Genomic DNA, 24,301 nt, shown 5'->3' with positions numbered 1-24,301 from the left:
ATGATCAGCCATGATCACATTGAATGGTGGTGCTGGCTCGACGGGCCGAATGGCCTACTCCTGAACCTATTGTCTATTGTCTACCAGCATCTGCAGTTATTTTCCTACACAACTTGCCAGAGGAGGTAGTTGAGGCTGGGACTATCCTAACATTTAAGAATGAAATTTTGGGACTATCCCAACATTTAAGAATTTCCGGCGCAGCGGTAGAGTTGCTGCCTTACAGCGAATGCAGCGCCGGAGACTCAGGTTCGATCCTGACTACGGGTGCCGTCTGTACGGAGTTTGCACGTTCTCCCCGTGACCTGCGTGGGTTTTCTCCGAGATCTTCGGTTTCCTCCCACACTCCAAATACGTATGTATGTTAATTGGCTGGGCAAATGTAAAAATTCCCCCTAGGGTGTGTAGGATAGTGTTAATGTGCGGGGATCGCTGGGCAGCGCGGACCCGGTGGGCCGAAGGGCCTGTTTCCGCGCTGTATCTCTAAATCTAAAAAAATCTAAATCTAAAAAAGTGAAGACAGGTACATGGATATGACAGGTTTGGATGGATAGTCAATAGTCGTTTAATACGGACCAAACGCTCGTGGGCAGGTGGGACTAGTGTAGCTGGGACATGTTGGCCGGTGTGTCTGGGACGTTAGGCTGAAGGGCCTGTTTCCACGCTGTGTCACTCTATGAGAACTTGTTGTGCGCACACATACCTGCCCCCCTCACTGCCCTGTTTTGTTGCTATGTCTGCACCATGTTCAGTTTTCTGCAAAACTCCACACAGGAATGTCTTCACTACATAAATCAGCCTGCCTGCAGTCTGGAATGTGAGAATAGGTAATTAGCACGAGATTGATGGCAGTGGTGGGAAGGTTTGCCGTCTGATCACTGACAAACATGAAAACCCAGTTCGAGTCCCTCCCAAAACTTAAACATAGAACAGTACAGCACAGCATCAGGCCCATAGGCCCACAATGTCCGTGCTGAACTTGATGGCAAGACCAACTCTTATCCAGTACAAAATCCTCCTCATGACCTACAAAGCCCTCCATAACCTGGCCCCATCCTACCTGACTGACCTCCTCCACAGGCACACTCCCACCTGCACCCTCCGCTCTGCTGCTGCCAATCTCCTGTCCCCCCCCCCATCCGGACCAAACTCAGATCCTGGGGGGACAGGGCTTTCTCCATCGCTGCTCCCACCCTATGGAACTCACTGCCCCAAACCGTCAGAGACTCCTCCTCACTCACCACATTCAAAACATCACTGAAGTCTCACCTGTTCAGCACTGCCTTCAACCACTGAAGGTCACCTCACCTTCCGTCTCCTTTTTCTATTCGTTTACTTATTTATCTATTTATTTACTTCTCTATGTTCTAGTAATCCCTGTAAAGCGTCTTTGAGTGTTTGAAAAGCGCTATATAAATGTAATGCATTATTATTATTATTATTATCTGCCTGCACATAATCCATATCCCTCCATCCCCTGCAGACCAGGAACCTGCCCACGGCCCGGCCCGGCCCGCCCAGAGTGGAAGGAGCAGACGGTCTGTGGGAGGGAGGGCACGGCCTTGACGGGGGGAGTGGGTCGTTGGAGGCCCTGCAGCAGCCTGGGGCTCGGCTGGACCCGGCACCGCTCCAAGAGGCCGAGCGGGTGGACCGCACGCGGCCTGCGGCGGAGGACAACGCTTGGCCAAGTCGACCCTGCAATGCCGCCAGGACAACAGAGCTTCATGGTCAAGTCAAGACCCCTGCACGTACAACAACTGGGACTTGGAAATGGTGCCAAAAACAGGCGACTCAGTATACCGCCTCAATGTACTACTGCAACTGCACGACTACTCCTTCAACGGACCAGAGACCACACACAAATGTGACCTTTGCGACAGAGACTGTCACTCCTGCATTGGTCTCTCTAGCCGAGGTGTGGAGCAAGCAGCCAACTAGGATGCATCACCCATGGTCAGCCATGACCGAGGGGGGCCTAAGAAGACGACACACTAGTACTGTACCTGAGATGTTCATACAATACAATACATCTTTATTGTCATTGTACCCAGGGGTACAACGAGATTGGGAATGCGCCTCCCATACGATGCAATAATTTAAGTAATTTAGACAACAGCAACCCAACGAAACGAAACAATTGTAAGAGTTTTAGACAGGGTAAAGTGCAAGTTGATCTATGCGTTGTGGCCATCCGGCTCAGCAGGACCGGTTCATAGCAGCTATGGCCCTGGGGATGAAGCTGTTCCTGAGTCTGGAGGTGCGGGCGTAGAAGGCCTTGTATCGTCTGCCCGATGGAAGGAGTTCGAACAGACTGTTGCAGGGGTGTGAAGAGTCTTTGTGGATGCTGGTGGCTTTTCTGAGGCATTGTGTGTTGTAGATGCCCTCCAAGTCTGGTAGCTGTGTTCCGATGGCCCTCTGAGCTCTATGGACTACCCGCTGTAGAGCTTTCCTTTCTGCCTATGTGCAGCTGAGGTACCACACAGGGATGCCATGCGTTAGGATGCTCTCTATGGTGCATCTAAAATGTATCTAAGTGCTCATGTATGGTGATACTTGTACTGACCTGTTTATACTGTAAAAATGTGCAGGAAGGAACTGCAGATGCTGGGTTAAATTGAAGGTAGACACAAAATGCTGCAGTAACTCAGCGGGTCAGGCAGCATCTCCGGCAACAAGGAATGGGTGATGTTTCGGGTCGAGACCTTTCTTCAGACTGAAGTATGAATACAGAGGATAAAGTGCCTGTTTCCACGCTGTATCACTATGAGGACTCGTGTGCCGACATTCCTGAACCACCTCCGCCCTGATTTGTTGCTGTGTCTCCATGACAGGCTTTCACATCTGATTTATGCGTTGACTTGACCTCAAAAGCAGGGAAGCTATGCTGAAGTTTTCAAGCTCATTTTTAGCCGGAGTACTGTGTCTAAAATATGTGGGCAGTATCCGGGCCGTCTTAACGCATGGGCCTGATGGGCACTTGCCCGGGGCCCCACGAGCATAGGGGCCCCATGCTGATCTGTGTATGTTAAGTGACTTGCAATAAATAAATACTACTTTAAAAATGTAGGTTCAATAAGTGCTTTTTTCGCAACAGTTTCGGTCCCTAAGTGTTTTTTCGCAACATTTTCCATCCCTAAGTGCTTCTCACAGCGATCTGTTTCGCAACAATTAGCTCCCTAAGTGCTTTGCTTTTCCATCCCTAAGTGCTTCTCACAGCGATCCTAATGTTTCAACACCGATTTTGTTGGAAGTGCCAATAAAATAAATATATGTTTAATTTTATCGACCATTTACATTTTTATTCTTGTGAGTAGTTGTCGTAGGGGCCCCAGTACACTGCTTTGCCCGGGGCCCATAATGCTGTAAAGACGGCCCTGGGCAGTATACTATACATATCAAAACGAAACACAAAGCGCTGGAGGAACTCAGCTGGTCAGGCAGCATCTGTGGGGATAGATGATGTTCCAGGTCAGGACCCTTCTCCAGACTGATGTATTTGGTTGACACTGAAACATTCTCTGCCCATTCCCTCCATGGCTGCCTGACTCACTGGGCTTTGCTCAAGATTGCATCATCTGCAGACTCTGTATTTCTCCATATATTTCAAAGCTATGACGTAGTTACAGAAATTTACTCAAGAGTCATAGATTTGATGAGCGTTTGACAGCACTGGGCCTGTGCTCGCTGGAGTTTAGAAGGATGAGGGGGGGGACCTCATTGAAACTTACCGAATAGTGAAAGGTCTGGATAGAGTGGATGTGGAGAGGATGTTTCCACTAGTGGGAGAGTCTAGGACCAGAGGGCACAGCCTCAGAATTAAAGGACGTATTTTGGAAAGAAGATGAGGAAGAATTTCTTTTGTCAGAGGGTGGCTGTGGAGGTCACGGCAATGGAATTTAGAAGGATGAGAGGGGATCTTATCGAAACATATAAGATTATTAAGGGGTTGGACACGTTCGAGGCAGGAAACATGTTCCCAATGTTGGGGGAGTCCAGAACCAGGGGCCACAGTTTAAGAATAAGGGGTAGGCCATTTAGAACGGAGATGAGAAAAAACGTTTTCAGTCAGAGTTGTAAATCTGTGGAATTCTCTGAATGCATTCAAGAGAGAGCTAGATAGAGCTCGTAAGGATAGCGGAGTCAGGGGGTATGGGGAGAAGGCAGGAACAGGGTACTGATTGAGAATGATAGCCATGATCACATTGAATGGAGGTGCTGCCTCGAAGGGCTGAATGGCCTCCTCCTGCACCTACTGTCTATATTTTAAAGATTATTGACAGATTCTTGATTAGTACGGGCGTCCGGGGTTATGGGGAGAAGGCAGGAGAATGGGGTTGAGAGGGAAAGATGGATCAGCCATGATTGACTGGCAGAGTAGACTTGATGGGCCATATGGCCTAATTCTTCTCCTATAATTTATGAGCACAGAAACAGCCTCTCCGGCCCAAGTCAGTACTGACTAAAAGTGAGGTCAGAATTTAGCCTGGGTCTCCGAATCTGTGAGACAGCAGCACTACCCGCTGCGTGGCTCAAACGACACAAGAAACACCACCAAGCAAAGATTTCACAAGTTCTTGTAGTAGAATTAGGCCTTTCGGCCCATCGAGTCCACCCCGCCATTCAATCTTGGCTGATCTCTGCCTCCTAATCCCATTTTCCTGCCTTCTCCCCATAACCCTTGGCACCCATTCTAATCGAGTTAGAGGAGTGGTAACGATGTAAATACCAAAGGTAAAAGGTTCTGCCCCAGTGAACAGTCCCTTGTCTGTCTGCTCTGTACTGTACCCCACCCGAGTGAAAACTCGTTAAAGTGGTGAGTCGGCTTCCTTCAGGCAAAATTCCAATCTGTCCCTTTTGGAACACAGCTAGATGAGTGCAAACCTGCTTAGCAACCACTCACACACGTACAAAAAGACACAACGTGCTGGAGTAACTCAACGGGTCGGGCAGCATCTCTGGATAGGTGATGGCCAATGAAAGGCTGTTGGTAGGTTCTCTGTGTGGAGTTTGCATGTTCGCCATGTGACCATGTGCGATTCCTCCGGGTGTTCCGATTTCCTCCCACATCCCAAAGACTTGTGGGTTGTGTAAGAAAATAACTGCAGATGCTGGTACAAATCGAAGGTATTTATTTCACAAAATGCTGGAGTAACTCAGCGGGTCAGGCAGCATCTCAGGAGAGAAGGAATGGGTGACGTTTCGGGTCGAGACCCTTCTTCAGACTAATGTTAGGTGGGCGGGACAAAGGAAGGATATAGGTGGAGACAGGAAGATAGAGGGAGATCTGGGAAGGGGATGAGAGGGACAGAGGAGCTATCTAAAGTTGGAGAAGTCAATGTTCATACCACTGGGCTGCAAACTGCCCAGGCAAAATATGAGGTGCTGTTCCTCCAATTTCCGGTGGGCCTCACTATGGCACTGGAGGAGGCCCATGACAGAAAGGTCAGACTGGGAGTGGGAGGGGGAGTTAAAGTGCTCAGCCACCGGGAGATCAGGTTGGTTGAGGCGGACTGAGCGAAGGTGTTGAGCGAAACGATCGCCGAGCCTGCGTTTGGTTTCGCCGATGTAAATAAGTTGACATCTAGAGCAGCGGATACAATAGATGAGGTTGGAGGAGGTGCAGTTGAACCTCAGTCTCACCTGGAAGGACTGTTTGGGTCCTTGGATGGAGTTGAGGGGGGTGGTAAAGGGACAGGTGTTGCATCTCGTGCGGTTGCAGGGGAAAGTGCCCGGGGATGGGGTGGTTTGGGTAGGAAGGGACGAGTGGACCAGGGAGTTACGGAGGGAACGGTCTCTGCGGAACGCAGAAAGGGGAGGGGATGGGAAGATGTGGGCAGTAGTGGGGTCCCGTTGGAGGTGACGGAAATGTTGGCGGATGATTTGTTGGATACGCTGGCTGGTGGGGTGGAAGGTGAGAACGAGGGGGGGTTCTGTCCTTGTTACGGGTTTGTGGGTTAATCGGCCCTTTGTAAATTGCCCCCTAGTGTGTGGGGAGTTGATGAGAAAGTGGGATAACGTAGAACTAGTGTGAAACGGTGATCGATGGTCGGCGTGGACTCGGTGGGCCGAAGGGCCTGTTCCTGTGCTGTTTCTCTAAACTAAACAAAGTTCCTCTGGCACTAGAGACCTTGTGTCAGGGTTTTGATTTGTAAATTGTCCCTAGTGTGGGAAAGACCTCATTTCCTCACTGTAACTCTAAACTAAAGATGTTCTGACTCAATGAGTTGGTCCACCCCATCTCCCCTCCACATCCCTTCGTCCCCCATCCCCCCTCCCCTCCGCGCCCCCTCCCCAAAAGGTCTCACCAGGGACACGTTCCTTGCAACATTTTTATTCAACGCATTGCTGTCATTTAGTAAACACAATCTTTTAGGACGTTGCAAGTTTCCAAACACAATGCACATTGTCATTAAATATAATTCAGAATTTTAACATTTGAATAAAGTTTTATTTGACAATGACATTATGATGGCTAACACATACAATTATAAAACTCTTGTGCCTAAACTGAGCACCGGGTCTCCAAGTCTCCCTCCCGGCCCACCCCCAACTCTCTCTCCCTCCCGGCCCACCCCCAACTCTTCCTCCCGGCCCACCCCCAACTCTCCCTCCCTCCCGGCCCACCCCCAACTCTCTCTCCCTCCCGGCCCACCCCCAACTCTCCCTCCCGGCCCACCCCCAACTCTCCCTTTCATTTCAAAGGTTTGAATCTACACGGCTTGCAATGTCCAAGGGTGCTCTTACCTGTAAATCAGAATGGAGCTCGCAGCAAAGGAAGCACTCAACACATTCTAAAACTCCGTGTCATTGTGGAGAGAGAGAGAGAGAGAGACAGAGAGACAGAGAGGCATCGCAGTCTTTGTGAAGCACTGCTCTCCCACGCTCGGGCTGTGGGTCCAAACACTCCGGGAGAGGAATAAATCATTCCGGGAAGAATCCTGCCGCTACAACCTGGTGGGGCTCTGAATGATTGTCACAATCTCCTTTTGCACAGAGGCAGGGCCAGTGGGACATGCCTGGGGGAAGAGCCGGCCGGGAGAATGGGAGGAACGTTGGCAGCGGATTTGGGGGGTTGGCAGGGTTTTGTTTTGGGGTAAAAGTGGGGTTGGGAGGGAGGAAGAAGCTGGGAAGATGTCAATTGAAGGCGGTTTTGTTCAGCCGCACACCCTCTTGCCCTGAGGCAGATGTAGATTCCTCATCCATGCAAGGTCTGGACTTGTCCCAGCAGATAGGGCAGGTCTAGGCTCGAGACATTGCACTGCTCCCAGACGCAGGGCGAGTCTGCTGCCTCTAAGATATAACTTTGAAGACAAAAGCTGTCAAAGCAGGTTGTCGCTGTTTAGATAGGGGCGAGGGTGAAGCATGTCACCTGCATGTTCCCTCTGATCCCATGCATGTAACATGCTCCAGTGCTATAGGTGGGCATCTCGTGCCAACACTGGATGAACACGGGTTAGTCCACACGTGTCGGGGCGATGGGAACACTTGCCTTGCCTAGGGTTGCCAACTGTCCCATATAAGCCAGGACATCCCGTATTTTGGGCTAAATTGGTTGTCCCGTATTAGGCCCGTGGGCCGGGTTGCTACGCAACCTCTGTTAGGTGAACACACTCCGTTAGCCTACACCGCGGCCCAGTTGCTACACTGTTGGCCGGGACAGTGCGGGCTAACGGAGTGTGTTCGCCTAACGGAGGTTAGGGACAAAGGGTGATGTCGCCGCCCCGCGCCCCGCGCCCCTCATGACCTCACCCAGCCAGCGGCCCACGTGCTCCCGCTCCACCAATGGCGGCCGCCATTGGTGGAGCGGGAGCACGTGGCCGCTGGCTGGGTGAGGTCACGTGGGGAGCGGGCGTCACCTTGTCCCGTATTTGGGAGTGAGATAGTTGGCAACCCCAGCCCTGCCCCACCCGAGTGTTGATCCACGTTCTCCACAGCCTTCCTTCCCATGCACACCACTGTCCACTCACTGCGGATGGACTAACGAAGAGTTACAAAACCACTAGATGACCGTTGGCAAGACAGCCGAGACCTGGGGACCCTTGACGCGTACACAGTAGGAAAAAAAAAATCATTTATATAGTGACTTTCACGGGCATTGGGTGATGAATTGATGAGCTGCATGAAACACTTGATAAAGAGCAGGGTCCAAAGGCAGCACAAAGGGTTAAAAGTGGTTGGACAAGTGACAAATATCGGACAGGGCGCCAGATAGAACAGCCTGCTCTTTAGGCAGCTCTGTAGGACATGAAAGAATTCTTTGCATTTTACGGAAGGAACTCTACGCCAGTTGGCACGAGAAATGGAAGTTACAGACCTGGCATGTGTCGGAAGGAACTGCAGATGCTGGTTTAAATCGGAGGTAGACACAAAATGCTGGAGTAACTCAGCGGGACAGGCAGCATCTCTGGAGAGAAGGAATGGGTGACGTTTCTGGTCGAGACTGTTTGAGTCTGAGGAAGGGTCTGGACCCGAAAGGTCACCCATTCCTTCTCTCCTGAGATGCTGCCTGACCCGCTGAGTTACTCCAGCATTTTGTCTACCTTTGGTTTTAACCCGCATCTGCAGTTTTTTCCTTAAATACAGTGATGAGCCCTTGGTTCACTGCTTCATCCCCTCGCCTACTCTCCATCCAAGGCCACTGAGCCATCTCGGCAAGACTCAGCAACCCCTGAACTTGTAAAAAGTCCTGGGTGTAAACTCTGGATATATAAACCTGCAGTCCCCATTGATCTCCAACAGAAAGCCCCGTTACAGATTCAGACTTATAGGATTCATCCGTTAGTTGGTCAGAAGTGGCAGTAACAAACCTGAGGTAGACCCAAAATGCTGGAGTAACTCAGCGGGTCAGGCAGCATCTCGGGAGAGAAGGAATGGGTGATGTTTTGGGTGGTCTCCCATTCCGTCTCTCCCGAGATGCTGCCTGCCCCGCTGAGTTACTCCAGCATTTTGCGTCTACCTTCTATTTATACCAGCATCTGCAGTAATAAAATCCTACACAGTAACAAACCTGTTTGTACACCCCCAATCCACAAACTTCAACCGATTTAAACCATTGAGCATGGAGGCAGGTGAGAAAATCATGTTAATGGATTAAAGGTTTAATTAACTGGGACTCATTTGAAGTGGACTTCATGTCCCAGAGCTGATGAGACAACAGATGAGCTACAACCAGGTGTGGCAAGCCAGAACCAATTCCTGCAAACTGACACCAAGCGTTGCAATTTAAAAAACAACAAAATAGACACTTTTGGATTTTGTTGATGGAATGCTCGGGATCTCTGTGGGGTGGGAGGAGGTGAGAGTCAGAGATTGGGGGCTGGACTATTGTTCAAACAGTGTCGGGTCTTGGCAGGGGTGCAGAGGCTGCCAGAGCTCACCGGAGCGCCGCTCCGCCACCTCTGTAAACAAAACCCCCCAAAATAAACAGCGGGGAATATTAACTAGCGGGGAACTTAACAACGGCAACTCCGTCACCTAAACAATTAGCACTGCAACACTGGGTCTCAGTATTTCACTGTTGCTCAAATCAAGATGGCAATCATTAGACTGTGAACAGCCTCATCCAACCCCCTTCTCATTCAATGTAGGTTGAGTCACTGGGCTGGTTGTTGGCAGTGGGAAAGCGGGTGAAAGATCATCATCAGGAGCTGAGGGAATGAGGTGATTGTATTCTGCAGAGGTGCAGGTACTGAGGATGTGATCTGAGACCATCTGCTGGAAGGGCAAGGATGTCGGTGCCAACACGGTGGTCGTGTTTGGGAGCGTGGTTGTCACTCTGTACGTAGCCAGGGCAAGGGCTTGGGCCGTGGGGCTGGGGAGGTGGGAGACTTGGATCGGAGACGGCAGATCTAGTGAGGAAGATTAACTTAAACGCTGACGCCACCCCCCCACCTGTAGGGGGGGGGTCACTGCCCACGCCAGGCGTACCTCTGCTACATCATCCCCATCTGTAGTAGCGAGTTTGCGTACGCCATCGGTTTAACGTTGGGATGAGGCTGGAAGAGAGAGAGAGCGCGGGCGTTACACGGTTAGATACCCTTCCCTCCTCCCCTCCGTGCAGGCGCGCCTCCTCCCACGCGCTGCGGTCACCAGGGCGCGCTGCACCTCCTCTGCTCAGGTGGTTTCCACCCCAGTGTTCCCATCCCTGCGACAAACTCCATCGCCAGGGGTGGCGTCACCGTCACTTAACGCATAACAGCTTCTCTCGTCTCTTGGTATTTTGCTGTGAGTTGTTATAGAGCGATGCAGCGTGGAAACAGGCCCTTCGGCCCAACTTGCCCATGCTGGCCAGCATGCCCCAACTACACTAGTCCCACTGGCCCATATCCCTCCAAACTATGTACTTGTCCAACTGTTTCTTAAACGTTGCGATGGTCCCTGCCTCAACTACCTCCTCTGGCAGCTTGTTCCACCACCACCATTTGTGTAAAAAAGTTACCCCTCTTTCCCCCTTCACCTTAAACCTGTGTCCTCTGGCCCTCGATTCCCCTACTCTGGGTAAGAGACTCTGCCCGATCTATTCCTCTCATTGATCCTCCACTTGCCCTCCCGCTGGGCTTTGCACCCACCCTTGGCACCTCTCCCCTATCCCCATCCTACACTCAGAGCCACGCCAAGAACTCAACCCCCACCCCTACAGCTGACTTCAGACCTCCCCCTTTGCTGACTTAACTCACCACAGTTTTAAATTGATGAAATGATGGTTTTAGGTCAGAGCCCCTGAGATGGATGTATGCTCCTTGGTTTCCCATCTGGTCACTAGGACAGAAAGAGCACGAGTTAAATGATGGCATCAAACAACGAGCTACAACACGCAAGCAGACGCACACTTTTGCACACCGTTCTGCTGCCTGGAGCACAAGGCGGGAACGATGAACCGACTGGAAACACAGACAAACCAGCAGAGCAAAGCACAAATCAGCAGCGACGATCACAAGGTTTAAGAAGCATTCGGACAGGTGCACGGATAGGATAGGTTTAGGGGAATATGGCCCGCAGGCAGGCAGGCAGGCAGGTGGGACGAGTGTAGGTGGGGCATGTTACTCGGCGTGGGCAGGTTCGGCCGAAAGGCCTGCTTCCACGCCGTGTGACAAAGTCTGACACGGCACGGACTTTGAGGGCCGAAAGGCCTGCTTCCACGCCGTGTGACAAAGTCTGAATCAGTCTAGAGACTGAAACGACGTCTACCCATTCTCTCCACAGATGCAGCCTGATCCGCTGAGTTACTCAATAGCACGCGGCCTACGGCAGTGGCTTGGCCAGGCCGACCCTGCACGCTGCCAGCTCCATGGTCAGATCAAGATCCCTGCACTTACAACAACTGGGACTTGACAATGGCGCCAAAAATTGGCGACTCTGTACACTGTCTCAGTGTACTACTGCTATACACTTGTACTGTATATGAGATGCTTATCTAAGATGTATCCAAGTGCTTATGTATGGGGATACAAGTCAAGTCAAGTCAAGTCAATTTTATTTGTATAGCACATTTAAAAACAACCCACGTTGACCAAAGTGCTGTACATCTGATTAGGTTCCAATGGGAAAAAAAATGAAACATACAGTAGCACGCAAACAGTTCACAGCGCCTCCTCAATGAGCCTCAAACGCTAGGGAGTAGAAAAAGTCGAGTCAAGTCAAGTTTATTTGTCACATACGCATACAAGAAATGAAAGTGGCAACGCCTGCGGATTGTGCTAAACTACAAAACAGAATAGAAAAAAAAAATGTTAACACAAAAAATTAATTAATAGTAAATTAAATTAGTCCACAAATCATGGCCCTTTTGAGTTTGCACGTTCTCCCCGTGACCCGCGTGGGTTTTCTCCGGGAGCTCCGGTTTCCTCCCACACTCCAAAGACGGACATGTTTGCGGGTTAATTGGCTTGGTATAAGTGTAAATTGTCCCTGCTGTGTGCGGGGTAGTAGTGTCAGTGTGCGGGGATGGCTGGCTGGCTAGTCGCTGCGGGACTCGGTGGGCCGAAGGGCCTGTTTGCGCGCTGTATCTCGGCACAGTACTAGTACTAGCACAGCAGATACTTGTACTGAACTGTATACAAAAATGAATTTTACTGCAGGAAAAAAACAGAAGATACTGGTTAAAATCGAACACACAATGCTGGAGTAACACAGCGGGTCATGCAGGCACTCGGGAGAGAAGGAATGGGTGACGTTTTCGAAGGGCCTCGACCCGAAAAGTCACCCATTCCTTCTCTCCCGAGATGCTGCCTGACCCGCTGAGTTACTCCAGCATTGTCTATTGTCTATTGTGTGTCTACCTTTGAATTTTACTGTCCCTCAGTTTCAGCTAGCTTTAGGTTTATTACCGTCACGTGTACTGAGGTACAGTGAAAAGCTCTGCCTTGCATGCTATCCAGTCAGATCAGGTAACACTCTCTATATTGGGGGGTGCCACGGTGGTGCAGCGGTAGAGCTACCGCCTTCCAGACACCCGGGTTTGATCCTGACCACGGGTGCTGTCTGTACGGAGTTTGTACGTTCTCCCCTCGACCTGCGTGGGTTTTCTCCGGGAGCTCCGGTTTCCTTCCACACTCCAAAGACGTACAGGGTTTGTAGGTTAATTGTAACGTGCTTGGTAAAAATTGTAAGCTGTCCCCAGTGTGTGTAGGATAGTGTGCAAGGATTGTTGATCATGCCTCCGCGCTGTAATTGACTTGACTTGACCCCAGCTATTTACGATATACATTAATGACTTAGACGAAGGGATTAAAAGTACCATTAGCAAATTTGCAGATGATACTAAGCTGGGGGGTAGTGTGAATTGTGAGGAAGATGCAATAAGGCTGCAGGGTGACTTGGACAGGTTGTGTGAGTGGGCGGATACATGGCAGATGCAGTTTAATGTAGATAAGTGTGAGGTTATTCACTTTGGAAGTAAGAATAGAAAGGCAGATTATTATCTGAATGGTGTCAAGTTAGGAGGAGGGGGAGTTCAACGAGATCTGGGTGTCCTAGTGCATCAGTCAATGAAAGGAAGCATGCAGGTACAGCAGGCAGTGAAGAAAGCCAATGGAATGTTGGCCTTCGTAACAAGAGGAGTTGAGTATAGGAGCAAAGAGGTCCTTCTACAGTTGTACCGGGCCCTGGTGAGACCGCACCTGGAGTACTGTGTGCAGTTTTGGTCTCCAAATTTGAGGAAGGATATTCTTGCTATGGAGGGCGTGCAGCGTAGGTTCACTAGGTTAATTCCCGGAATTTCGGGACTGTCGTATGTTGAAAGGCTGGAGCGATTGGGCTTGTATACACTGGAATTTAGAAGGATGAGGGGGGATCTTATTGAAACATATAAGATAATTAGGGGATTGGACACATTAGAGGCAGGAAACATGTTCCCAATGTTGGGGGAGTCCAGAACAAGGAGCCACAGTTTAAGAATAAGGGGTAGGCCATTTAGAACGGAGATGAGGAAGAACTTTTTCAGTCAGAGAGTGGTGAAGGTGTGGAATTCTCTGCCTCAGAAGGCAGTGGAGGCCAGTTCGTTGGATGCTTTCAAGAGAGAGCTGGATAGAGCTCTTAAGGATAGCGGAGTGAGGGGGTATGGGGAGAAGGCAGGAACGGGGTACTGATTGAGAGTGATCAGCCATGATCGCATTGAATGGCGGTGCTGGCTCGAAGGGCTGAATGGCCTACTCCTGCACCTATTGTCTATTACCTATTGTCTATTGTCTATTGTCTCTAAACCAGTCTTTCTCAACCCTAGGGTTCTGCGAGAGGTCGCTAGGGGTTCCAAGAGAAATAGTGATAAATAGGCTCATCATATGTAAATACATTGTTGAGTCATTTTTGTGTTTTGCACTGTCAATAAAAACATAAGTTATTTTTTGCTTAAACCAGTTATCAGAAAAATATATTATGTTTGCCTTATGAACTTTAAGTTAATGAACAAGATTAATAAAGATAGTCTGAAGAAGGGTCTCGACCCGAAACGTCACCCATTCCTTCTCTCCTGAGATGCTGCCTGACCCGCTGAGTTACTCCAGCACTTTGTGAATAAAGATAGATAATAATTTCTATGTCGGGGTACCACGAGACATTAAAATTATTTCAAGAGTTCCGCAAGGGTAAGAAGGTTGAGAAACTCTGCTCTAAACTAGGGCCGCAGTTTAAGAATAAGGGGTAGGCCATTTAGAACTGAGGTGAGGAAAAACTTTTTCAGTCAGAGAGTTGTGAATCTGTGGGATTCTCTGCCTCAGAAGGCAGTGGAGGCCAATTCTCTGAATGCATTCAAGAGAGAACTGGATAGAGCTCTTAAGGATAGCTGAGTCAGGGGGTATGAGGAGAAGGCAGGAACGGGGTACTGATTGAGAATGATCAGCCATGATCACATTGAATGGCGGTGCTGGCTCGAAGGGCCGAATGGCCTCCTCCTGCACCTATTGTCTATTGTCTATAAACTAAACGAAAGCTGGACAGACGTGGACACTCACCAATAGTTAGGTGCGGAGAACACAGTGATACATTTGCCGTTGTGCGTGACCTCGTAACCCTCGGGCTTCACCTCATGGCTCCTGATGATGTAGTCCAGTTCGTTTTCTTCCAGGAACCGTTTCGTGACGTCCGGGCCAAACTGGCAACTGACCCCGCGCTTGCTGACCGATCTCCCGCTCTGGCGAGAGACAAGGACGCACACACTCACTCACTCACCCCGCACACTGGACAGCTACAGGTACTCCCCAGGTTACAATGGGAGACACAAGATGTTGGGAGTAACTCAGCAGGTCAAGCAGCATCTCTGGAGAACATGGATAGGGACCCTTCTACAAACCTATTCTTGCAGTGCTGCAGTTCCTTGTTATAACAAATCAAATTTAAAGTATCTACACGAGAGGTAGATGTCTGACTGAGCCTCTACCCGAAATGTCACCTATCCATGTTCTCCAGAGATGCTGCCTGACCCGCTGAGTTACTCCAGCACTCTGTGAAACGTCACCTATCCATGTTCTCCAGAGATGCTGCCTGACCCGCTGAGTTACTCCAGCACTCTGTGAAACGTCACCTATCCATGTTCTCCACAGATGCTGCCTGACCCGTTGAGTTACTCCAGCACTCTGTGAAACGTCACCTATCCATGTTCTCCACAGATGCTGCCTGACCCGCTGAGTTACTCCAGCACTCTGTGAAACGTCACCTATCCATGTTCTCCACAGATGCTGCCTGACCCGCTGAGTTACTCCAGCACTCTGTGAAACGTCACCTATCCATGTTCTCCACAGATGCTGCCTGACCCGCTGAGTTACTCCAGCACTCTGTGAAACGTCACCTATCCATGTTCTCCACAGATGCTGCCTGACCCGCTGAGTTACTCCAGCACTCTGTGAAACGTCACCTATCCATGTTCTCCACAGATGCTGCCTGACCCGCTGAGTTACTCCAGCATAATCCATATCACTCCATTCCCTGCATATCCATGTGCCTATTCAAAAGTCTCTTAAATGCCACTATCATATCTGTCTCCACCAGACCCCTGATTAGGTTTGGCGCTCCAAGCACACATCACACTCTGTGGGAAAAAAACGTGCCCAGCGCATCTCCTTTACAACTTGCCCCCCTCTACGGTCACGGTGGCGCAGCGGTAGAGTTGCCGCCTTACAGCGAATGCAGCGCCGGAGACCTGGGTTGGATCCCTACTACGAGCGCCGTCTGTACGGAGTTTGTACATTCTCCCCGTGACCTGCGTGGGTTTTCTCCGAGATCTTCGGTTTCCACCCACACTCCAAAGACGTACAGGTATGTTGGTAAATTGGCTTGGTGTATGTGCAAATTGCCTCTAGTGTGTGTAGGAGAGTGTCAATGTGTGCCGGGATCGCTGGTTGGTGCGGACCCGGTGGGCCGAAGGGCCTGTTTCCGCGCTGTATCTCCAAACTAACTAAAACCAAGCTATGGCCTCGGGAATTTGACTTTTCCACCCTGGGGAAAAAGGGTCTCCCCGTAACTTGCGTGGGTTTTCTCCAAGATCTTCGGTTTCCTCCCACACTCAAAGACGTACAGGTATGTTGGTAAATTGGCTTGGTATAAATGTAAATTGCCCCTAGTGTGTGTAGGATAGTGTTAGTGTGCAGGGCTCACTGGTCGGTGCGGACCCGGTGGGCCGAAGGGCCTGTTTCCGCGCTGTATCTCTAAACTAAACTTAAGATTGTGTCATGCAGAATAACTGGGTCCTCCCTCCTTACCTGAGGCTGTGGATCAGACCAGAGCAAGTCGCACATGGGACCTGTCACAAAACAAAGTGAATGATCAGAACTGTTTCACCGCGCGAGGGGAACACAGTTACGCAGGAACAGAGAAACACGAGGTGAGAAAGGGAGAAACAAGGAACCGCAGGTGCTGGTTTATTAAAAAAAAGATGCAAAGTGTCGAAGTAACCCAGCAGCATCTCGTGAGAACATGGATGAAATTCTCTTCCTTTGTCCAACCTCCTGCCTATCAAAAACCCGTCCTCATCTGTATCCACCTATCACTCACCAGGCTTTGTCCTGCCCCTGTGTGCAGGGAATAACTGCAGAGGCTGGTTACACTGAAGATAAGACACATAATGCTGGACACATCAGCGGGTCAGGCAGCATCTCTAGAGGAACGGAATAGATAACGTTTTCAACCCAAAACATCACCTATTCTTTATCTTCAGAGATGCCGCCTGACCCGCTGAGTTACTCCAGCATTTAGTGTCTATATTTTGTCCTGCCCCCCTTCTCTATTCCAGCTTTCTCCCTCCCCCCACATAATCAGCCTGATGAAGGGTCCCGACCCCTTATGCCACCTACTCATGTTCCAGAGATGCTGCCTGACCCGATGAGTTACTCCAGCACTCTGTGTCTTTATAAGAAAGTGAGTGCGTGGAGTGTAGGATCGGAAAATAAAACCGGAGAGGATACAATGACCATTAAATGTTCATTTGTATGGTTAAAGAAATAAAATCCATAATATGAAATATGAATACCTCTTTAGTTATAATCTGGAAACTCTTTTGTAACCGGTGGAAGTGAGATCCATTAAATGAATGAGACGCTGTTTACAAATTTGCAGACTCAGATGGATCAAATTCTCCACACATAGCTTGCGGGTTTAAAGTTTCCTCTCATCAATGAAGATCATGCTTTTAAAACTCTTGACTCTCTTGACTCAGTAAATATTGTTCACGTCATACCTGGACCTATGACCTACATTAGGCTTGCAGTGAGACCGTGTATTTTAAGATTCTTACTTCTGTCTACATACCCTTCCATGGTATCAAGTCCCTTCTGTCATCTCCTTCACTCCGAAAACTTTCATGAAGTTATCTTATTTCAAGCAGGTTAGTATGTCGGGTGTCAAGGGTTACGGGGAGAAGGCAGGAAGATGGGATTAGGAGGCAGAGATCAGACATGATTGAATGGCGGAGTAGACCGGCCGACTGAATGGCCTAATTCTACTCCTGTAAATTGTGAACGTCACATGGCTGGTGGTAACGCCTTCAACTACCAAGGTCCTTGGCTGCCTAATTTCCCCCCAAAACCTCCACGCACCTCTCCTTTCCTTTAAGATGGCCCTTAAGGCCAACGTTTTGGTCCCTCCCCTAATATCTCATAAGGCACGGTGCCAGAGAGTGTTTTCGAACACCACGAGCAAACACCTTGGAACATTTCTCAATGCAGGTAGTTGTGCTATCACCTACATTTCCATAACAGCCTCTCATGATCTTATACACCTCTTTCAGATCCCCCGTCATCCTCCTGCGCTCCAGGCAGTCCCTGCCTGCTCAACATCTCCCGACAGCTGTTTTGGCCAAGACCCCAGGCTGATCATTGAACTCAGCATCACGCACACACTGGGAGTCCTTGGTTGGAATGTCGTACCTGAGTCAGGTGGCTGTCGATTTCGGTCAATCTTCTTGATGTCATCAAGGGTTATACCATCTTCACTGAAAAGACCTCCGTGCATTATCTAGACGGTGAAAGATTTTGAATCCATCAGCAGTTTGCATACCTGTTATTATTCAGATGACACCATCACCATCTTTCTTGATTCTTGATTAGTACGGGTGGCAGGGGTTACGGGGAAGAAGGCAGGAGAATGGGGTTGAGAGGGAGAGATAGATCAGCCACGATTGAATGGCGGAGTAGACTGGTTGGGCCTAATTCTAAATGGTCTCATTCTGCTCCTGTCACTTATGCACCTAGAGTTGCCAACTGTCCTGTATTAGTTGGGATATCCCGGCTAATTTTGGGCTAATATAGTTGTCCTGCACGGGACCGCCCTTGTCCCGTATCAGTAGGGTTGCCAACATCCTCACTCCCAAATAAGGGACAAAGGATGATGTCACCTCCCCGCGCCCCATGTGACCTCACCCAGCGGCCACGTGCTCCCGCTCCACCAATGGCGGCCCATGCACGTGTCCTCTCTTTCCTCATCAGTGCAACATCCATTGCCTTCCCCCTCATACAGCTCCCCTTAAATGCACGCACAACATTCCATTCAACCATTCCCTGTGGCGGATTCCTAAGGTGAAGAAATCTATACACTAAAACTCTCGTTTGTTTGTTTGTTTGTTTGTTTGTTCCTGAACTACAGCCAAAACGGTACACGATAGCGCAACAATTTTAGGCCCACCTTACTCACCTTTGGTGCTAATGGAAGAAGTTTCATTGAAATCGGTGTTACATTTTAAAAGTTATTCACATTTTACAGTTTAAATCTATCTCCTAGGGAGGGAGGGGAGTGGAGGGACGGGGGGGGAGGGAGGGAGGGGGAGGATAAAGGAGGCTGAGGGGGATAGAGGGGGGGGGGAGGGGAGTGGAGGGACGGGGGGAGGGAGGGAGGGGGAGGATAAAGGAGGCTGAGGGGGATAGAGAGGGGGGGGGGGGGGGGGACACACGATAGGGTGCTGCACCAATGCAGGAGAGGTTTGGGCCCAACCGGTCCACTTGGCCTCGTTTCTTCTAAATTCCTGCTTTGAATTCTTACATTGATGGCTTGTCTCTCCCTCTTTACAAATGGAAACATTCATTCCCGATCAATAGACAATAGGTGCAGGAGTAGGCCATTCGGCCCCTTGAGCCAGCACCACCATTCAATGTGATCATGGCTGATCATTCTCAATCAGTGCCCCGTTCCTGCCCTCTCCCCATACCCCCTGACTCCGCTATCCTTAAGAGCTCTATCTAGCTCTCTCTTGAATGTATTCAGAGAATTGGCCTCCACTGCCTTCTGAGGCAGAGAATTCCACAGATTCACAACTCTCTGACTGAAAAAGTTTTTCCTCATCTCCGTTCTAAATGGCCTACCCCTTATTCTTAAACTGTGGCCCCTGGTTCTGGACTCCCCCAACATTGGGAACATGTTTCCTGCCTCTAACGTGTCCAACCCCTTAATAATCTTATATGTTTCGATAAGATCCCCTCTCATCCTTCTAAATTCCAGTGTATACAAGCCTAGCCGCTCCAGTCTTTCAACATATGACAGTCCCGCCATTCCGGGAATTAACCTAGTAGGGTTAATTCTATTCTATTCTATTACACCTTCCCTAATTTTAAGAACCTCTGGTTTCATAAGTCCTAGGAGCAGAATTAGGCCATTTGGCCCATCGAGCCTACGCTGCCATTGACTGATCTATCTTTCCCTCTCAACCACTTTCTCCTGCCTTCTCCCCCAAATCTTTGACACTGGTACTAATCAAGAACCTGTCAATCTCTGCTAGGGTCACCCATCATCTTTCTTTCTGTGAGGGAAGGGAGACACAGTCTGCTTCGTCTATAATATCCCCAGATTTTAGGTGCCATTTTGTCTGCACTCACTCCAGTGCCTCATAGAGAGAAACAGAAAATAGGTGCAGGAGGAGGCCATTTGGCCCTTCGAGCCAGCACCACCATTTATTGTGATCATGGCTGATCATCCACAATCAGTAACCCATGCCTGCCTTCTCCCCTCATCCCTCGATTCCGCTAGCCCCTAGAGCTCTATCGAACTCTCTTTTAAATTCATCCAGTGAATTGGCCTCCACTGCCTTCTGTGGAGGCTTCTGTTTCCTTTATACTGTATATAAAATAGCACAAGTGTGGTCTAACCAAAGTTCCACACAGGTTTGGCATAAAATCCTTGCTTTTCCCTTATCTTAATTTATCATACTCATACTTTATTAGCCAAGTATGTTTTGCAACATGCGTGAATTTCATTTGCCATACAGTCACTCCGATAAAAAGCAACAGAACCCACAAACACTTTATTCTTCAAGAAATAAATCCTGGTACTTGGCTTGGTGTTAAAGGAGCAGCCTTACAATGGCACATTTGTCAGGGCGTGCGTTCCTAAACCCGTAGTTCAGCTGCCCTATCTTGAAACACATCTTCGAAGTATTAAGTGACCTCCCTATTCTACGAACTGCAATGTGCCAGCTTGTAGTTATCGATGATGAGCTCCTCAATTATTTTCTCGTTCTACAAGTTTAATGTATTCTTTTTTATTGTGCTGAATCAGCATCTGCCTCAGTATTTAAAAACTCCAGCCTCAGCATTTAAAAACTCCACACTCCCACTGCCCCACCCTGCCATCCATGACAAAAAAATCTATATCACTTGTTAATTTAGAATCACATTTTTCAGTTTTAATTTGGTTTATAGGATCTCCGGTTTCCTCCCACATTCCAAAGACGTGCAAGTTTGTAGGTTAATTGGCTTGATATACTTGTAAATTGTCCCTGGTGTGTGTAGGATAGTATAAGTGTGCAGGGATCGCTGGTCGGCACGGACTTGGTGGGTCGAAGGGCCTGTTTCTGCGCTGTATTTCTAAAGTACTGCATTTAAAAAAGCACACCTATGCCTCTACTTCCTCAGCAGATAAAGGAAATTTGGTATATTTCCTACTCTCTCCAACTTCTAGTGAGGTGATAGAAAGGGTGGCGCAGCGGTAGAGTTGCCGCCTCACAACGCCAGGGTCAATCCTGGCCATGGTTGACGTCTGCATGATGTTTGTACTCCGTGACCATCTTGTTCTCTGTGGTCTGATGCAGCTTGTTGTGTATTGATGAGTTGCCATCTTCCTCACAGTCACAACAATGGCCGCGAGAACTTGAGCCAGGTCCATTGAAATGGAACAGTTGATGTTCAAGAAAAATAACTGGAGCTCAATGACCTTTCATTGAGAAAATCTAGAAAGTTGAGAATCTGCAAAGTCAGAAGAGCAAGCAACCGGTAATAGAACAGCAAAGAGCTGAAATACTCAACGCGCCCCACCAGCATTCGTGGAGTGAGAAGCTACGTTGACTATATCAGGTCAACAACCTTGTTCACTGTTTCTCTCTTCTCAGATGCTGCCTGGCCTGCTTGTTTCAGATTTTCAGCATTTGTACTGCAGGTCCGCCATCGATTTTCTGGCACCTCCTTTAATCCAGACTAAATTACGAGAGCGCACTTGAAATGCCCCCCCCCGAAAACGTGGCGGGTGGTCTGTTCCCATAGCCAACTCTCCAGGGCGAATCTGCCGGCCGGTATCTTGGCCCCTCCCCGGCAACCACTCCCGTACCGACCGCTGGGCCTCCTCTCAGAGGCCACGACCTCTGCTGTTCCGACTAAATGGACAATCCAGAAATGTTCTGGAACAAAGGGTGCCGGAAGATCGGTGGTGGACCTGTACGCTATTATACAAATGGCCACTGAGAGACAGTAACAAAACCCGGGCAGGCAGACCCACTGTGTGTACTCACCAGAACCTTACTGTTAATGCAGTGGGTTAGGGGCAGCCACTGGAACACCTCGCTGAAGAGCTCAAACATCTGCGATGTATATTTGGCCTTCACCTCGCCCTCGAAACCATACATTTGGTTCATGTTGTCCGTTTCATGGTTACCTGCAACAACCCAGCACAAACATCTCGTTAATCTTAGTTTAGTTTAGGGATACAGAGTGGAAACAAGCCCTTCCAGCCCACCGAGCCCATGCCGGCCAACGTTCCCTGAACTTGACAACGTTAGCGGCAGGCAACACAGGTTGACCATGTCGTACAGGCACTGGTAACTTCTGTTCAAAGCCACCTCGAACCTCCCAGAATTTCACCGCTGTTGTTGAACTTCTCCAACCCCCCCCCCGGTGTTCCGAGCCATTTGGCGCAAGAACTTGCACTTGGACACCAGGAGAGAATCCAAGCAAGGGGACCAATACAGCCTGGCTGCAGGAGAAACGAGGAACTGCAGACGATGGTCAATACACAAAAGGACACAGAGTGCTGGAGTAACTCAGCGGGTCAGGCAGCATCTGTGGAGAACATGAATAGGTGACGTTTCACAGAGTGCTGGAGTAACTCAGCGGGTCAGGCAGCATCTGTGGAGAACATGGATAGGTGACGTTTCACAGAGTGCTGGAGTAACTCAGCGGGTCAGGCAGCATCTGTGGAGAACATGGATAGGTGACGTTTCACAGAGTGCTGGAGTAACTCAGCGGGTCAGGCAGCATCTGTGGAGAACATGGATAGGTGACGTTTCACAGAGTGCTGGAGTAACTCAGCGGGTCAGGCAGCATCTCTGGGGGACATGGATAGGTGACGTTTCACAGAGTGCTGGAGTAACTCAGCGAGTCAGGCAGCATCTCTGGGGGACATGGATAGGTGACGTTTCACAGAGTGCTGGGCGGGTCAGGCAGCATCTCTGGGGGACATGGATAGGTGACGTTTCGGGTCGGGATCCTTCTTCGGACTGATTACAGTAGGGGAGAGAAAGCTGGAAAAGCAAGGCGGGGTTGGGACAAAGCCTGGCAAGTGATAGGTGGATACAGGTGTGAGGGACAAAACACAAAAGTGCTGGAGGAACTCAGCAGGTCAGGCAGCATCTGTGGGGGGAATAGGCAGACGACGTTTCAGGTTGGGACCGTTCTTCAGAGCAAATTCCTCCAGCACTGTATGTTTTACTCGAGATTGCAGCATCTGCAGTTCCTTGTGTCTGAACTGCGTTTCCTGATCACCTTTCTCTGCACCACTGAATGTAGCAATGCTTTTTAGATGAGATAAGACTGGGCAGGATTTTTATACTTTTAGATTTTAGACATACAGCACGGAAACAGGCCCTTCGGCCCACCGAGTCCGCGTCGACCAGCGATCACGCCGTACACTAGAACTATCCTACACACTTGGGACAAATTAACAATTTTACCTAGGCCAATTAACCTACAAACCTGCAAGCCTTCAGAGTGTGGGATGGAAACCGGAGCACCCGGAGAAAACCCACGTGGTCACAGGGAGAACGTACAAATTCCGTACTGACAGCAGCCGTGGTCAGGAATGAACACAGGTGTCTGGTGCTGTAAGGTAGCAACTCTACCGCTGCGCCACCGTGCTGCCCCTACGGTGGAGTGGAGTGGATTGTAATGTAGAGGTAGGATTACTGCTCCAGATTGTGACCTGGCACAAACACTGGCCGCTGTCTGCGGGTTGCCAACTGACTGGGTGCTTCCACCCTGACGTAACAAATCACAAGTACACAGTTAGCAGCCAAATATTTTGGTGTGTTCCCAGGTTGTGTTAAACTCCCTGGGAACAAAACTAGTTGTTTATCGAGACACCAGTTTTCATTCACAGGGACGGGTTAAGACATGATGAAACAGTTTAATTGCCAGAACACGTTTCTCCCAAGGCAGTGTGGAAAGTTTAAACCAGCTGCCCGTTGGTTGATGGGCGGGCACCCCTCTGTTGTTGCTCCCCGCCAAACCTCGGTTTTCGTTCTGTCCAGTTCCCTGCTCCCCTCACTCGACCAAAAACCTCACTCTCTCAAAAGCAGCTCAGTGCCTGGAGCAAGGACATAAACTAATTGAGATGAAGCTCTCTGCAGCTTGCACTCATGGTGCCCACCCTTGCTGAGCTGTACGTCCTCAGGTTATTTTAAGATTCACACCCTTGTTTTCCGATCTTCTCCGTGTTGATTTGAACAATCCGCAGATCTCTGCGAGCGGAATTAGGCCATTCGGCCCAAGTTTACTACGCCATTCAATCATGGCTGAACTATCTCACCCTCCTAACCCCATTCTCCTGCCTTCTCCCCATAACCCCTGACACCCGCACTAATCAAGAATCTATCTATCTCTGCCTTAAAATAACCACTGACCTGACCTCCACAGCCGTCTGTGGCAATGAATTCCACAGAGTCACGACCCTCTGACGAAAGAAATTCCTCCTCATCTCCTTCCTAAAGGAACGTCCTTTAATTTAGGCCATGACCTCTGGTCCTGGACTCTCCCACTAGTGGAACCATCCTCTCCACATCCACTCTATCCAGGCCTTGCAGTATTCGGTAAGTTTCAATGAGATTTGCCCCTCATCCTTCTAA

The 24,301-nt window shown here is 49.5% G+C and overlaps 1 protein-coding gene across 1 annotated transcript in view; it reads right to left on the bottom strand.

The window, feature by feature from the left end:
* Positions 1–7,845: 7,845 nt before the first annotated feature.
* The window catches only part of ppp5c (protein phosphatase 5, catalytic subunit), a 48,042-nt gene continuing 31,586 nt past the window's right edge, over positions 7,846–24,301 (bottom strand). The window contains exons 8-13 of the mRNA XM_078431016.1: positions 21,695–21,837; positions 17,853–17,940; positions 16,191–16,231; positions 14,448–14,626; positions 10,677–10,758; positions 7,846–9,995 (exon numbers count right to left, since the gene is read on the bottom strand). Of these exons, the coding sequence (XP_078287142.1) occupies positions 9,933–9,995; positions 10,677–10,758; positions 14,448–14,626; positions 16,191–16,231; positions 17,853–17,940; positions 21,695–21,837 (596 nt within the window). The 3' untranslated portion in view covers positions 7,846–9,932. The remainder of the gene's footprint in view (positions 9,996–10,676; positions 10,759–14,447; positions 14,627–16,190; positions 16,232–17,852; positions 17,941–21,694; positions 21,838–24,301) is intronic.

Source organism: Rhinoraja longicauda, chromosome 41 (genome assembly GCF_053455715.1).
Source record: "Rhinoraja longicauda isolate Sanriku21f chromosome 41, sRhiLon1.1, whole genome shotgun sequence".
Classification (NCBI taxonomy): domain Eukaryota; kingdom Metazoa; phylum Chordata; class Chondrichthyes; order Rajiformes; family Arhynchobatidae; genus Rhinoraja; species Rhinoraja longicauda.
Note: the sequence above shows the minus strand (reverse complement) of the source record. Positions and strands in the feature narration are given on the sequence as shown.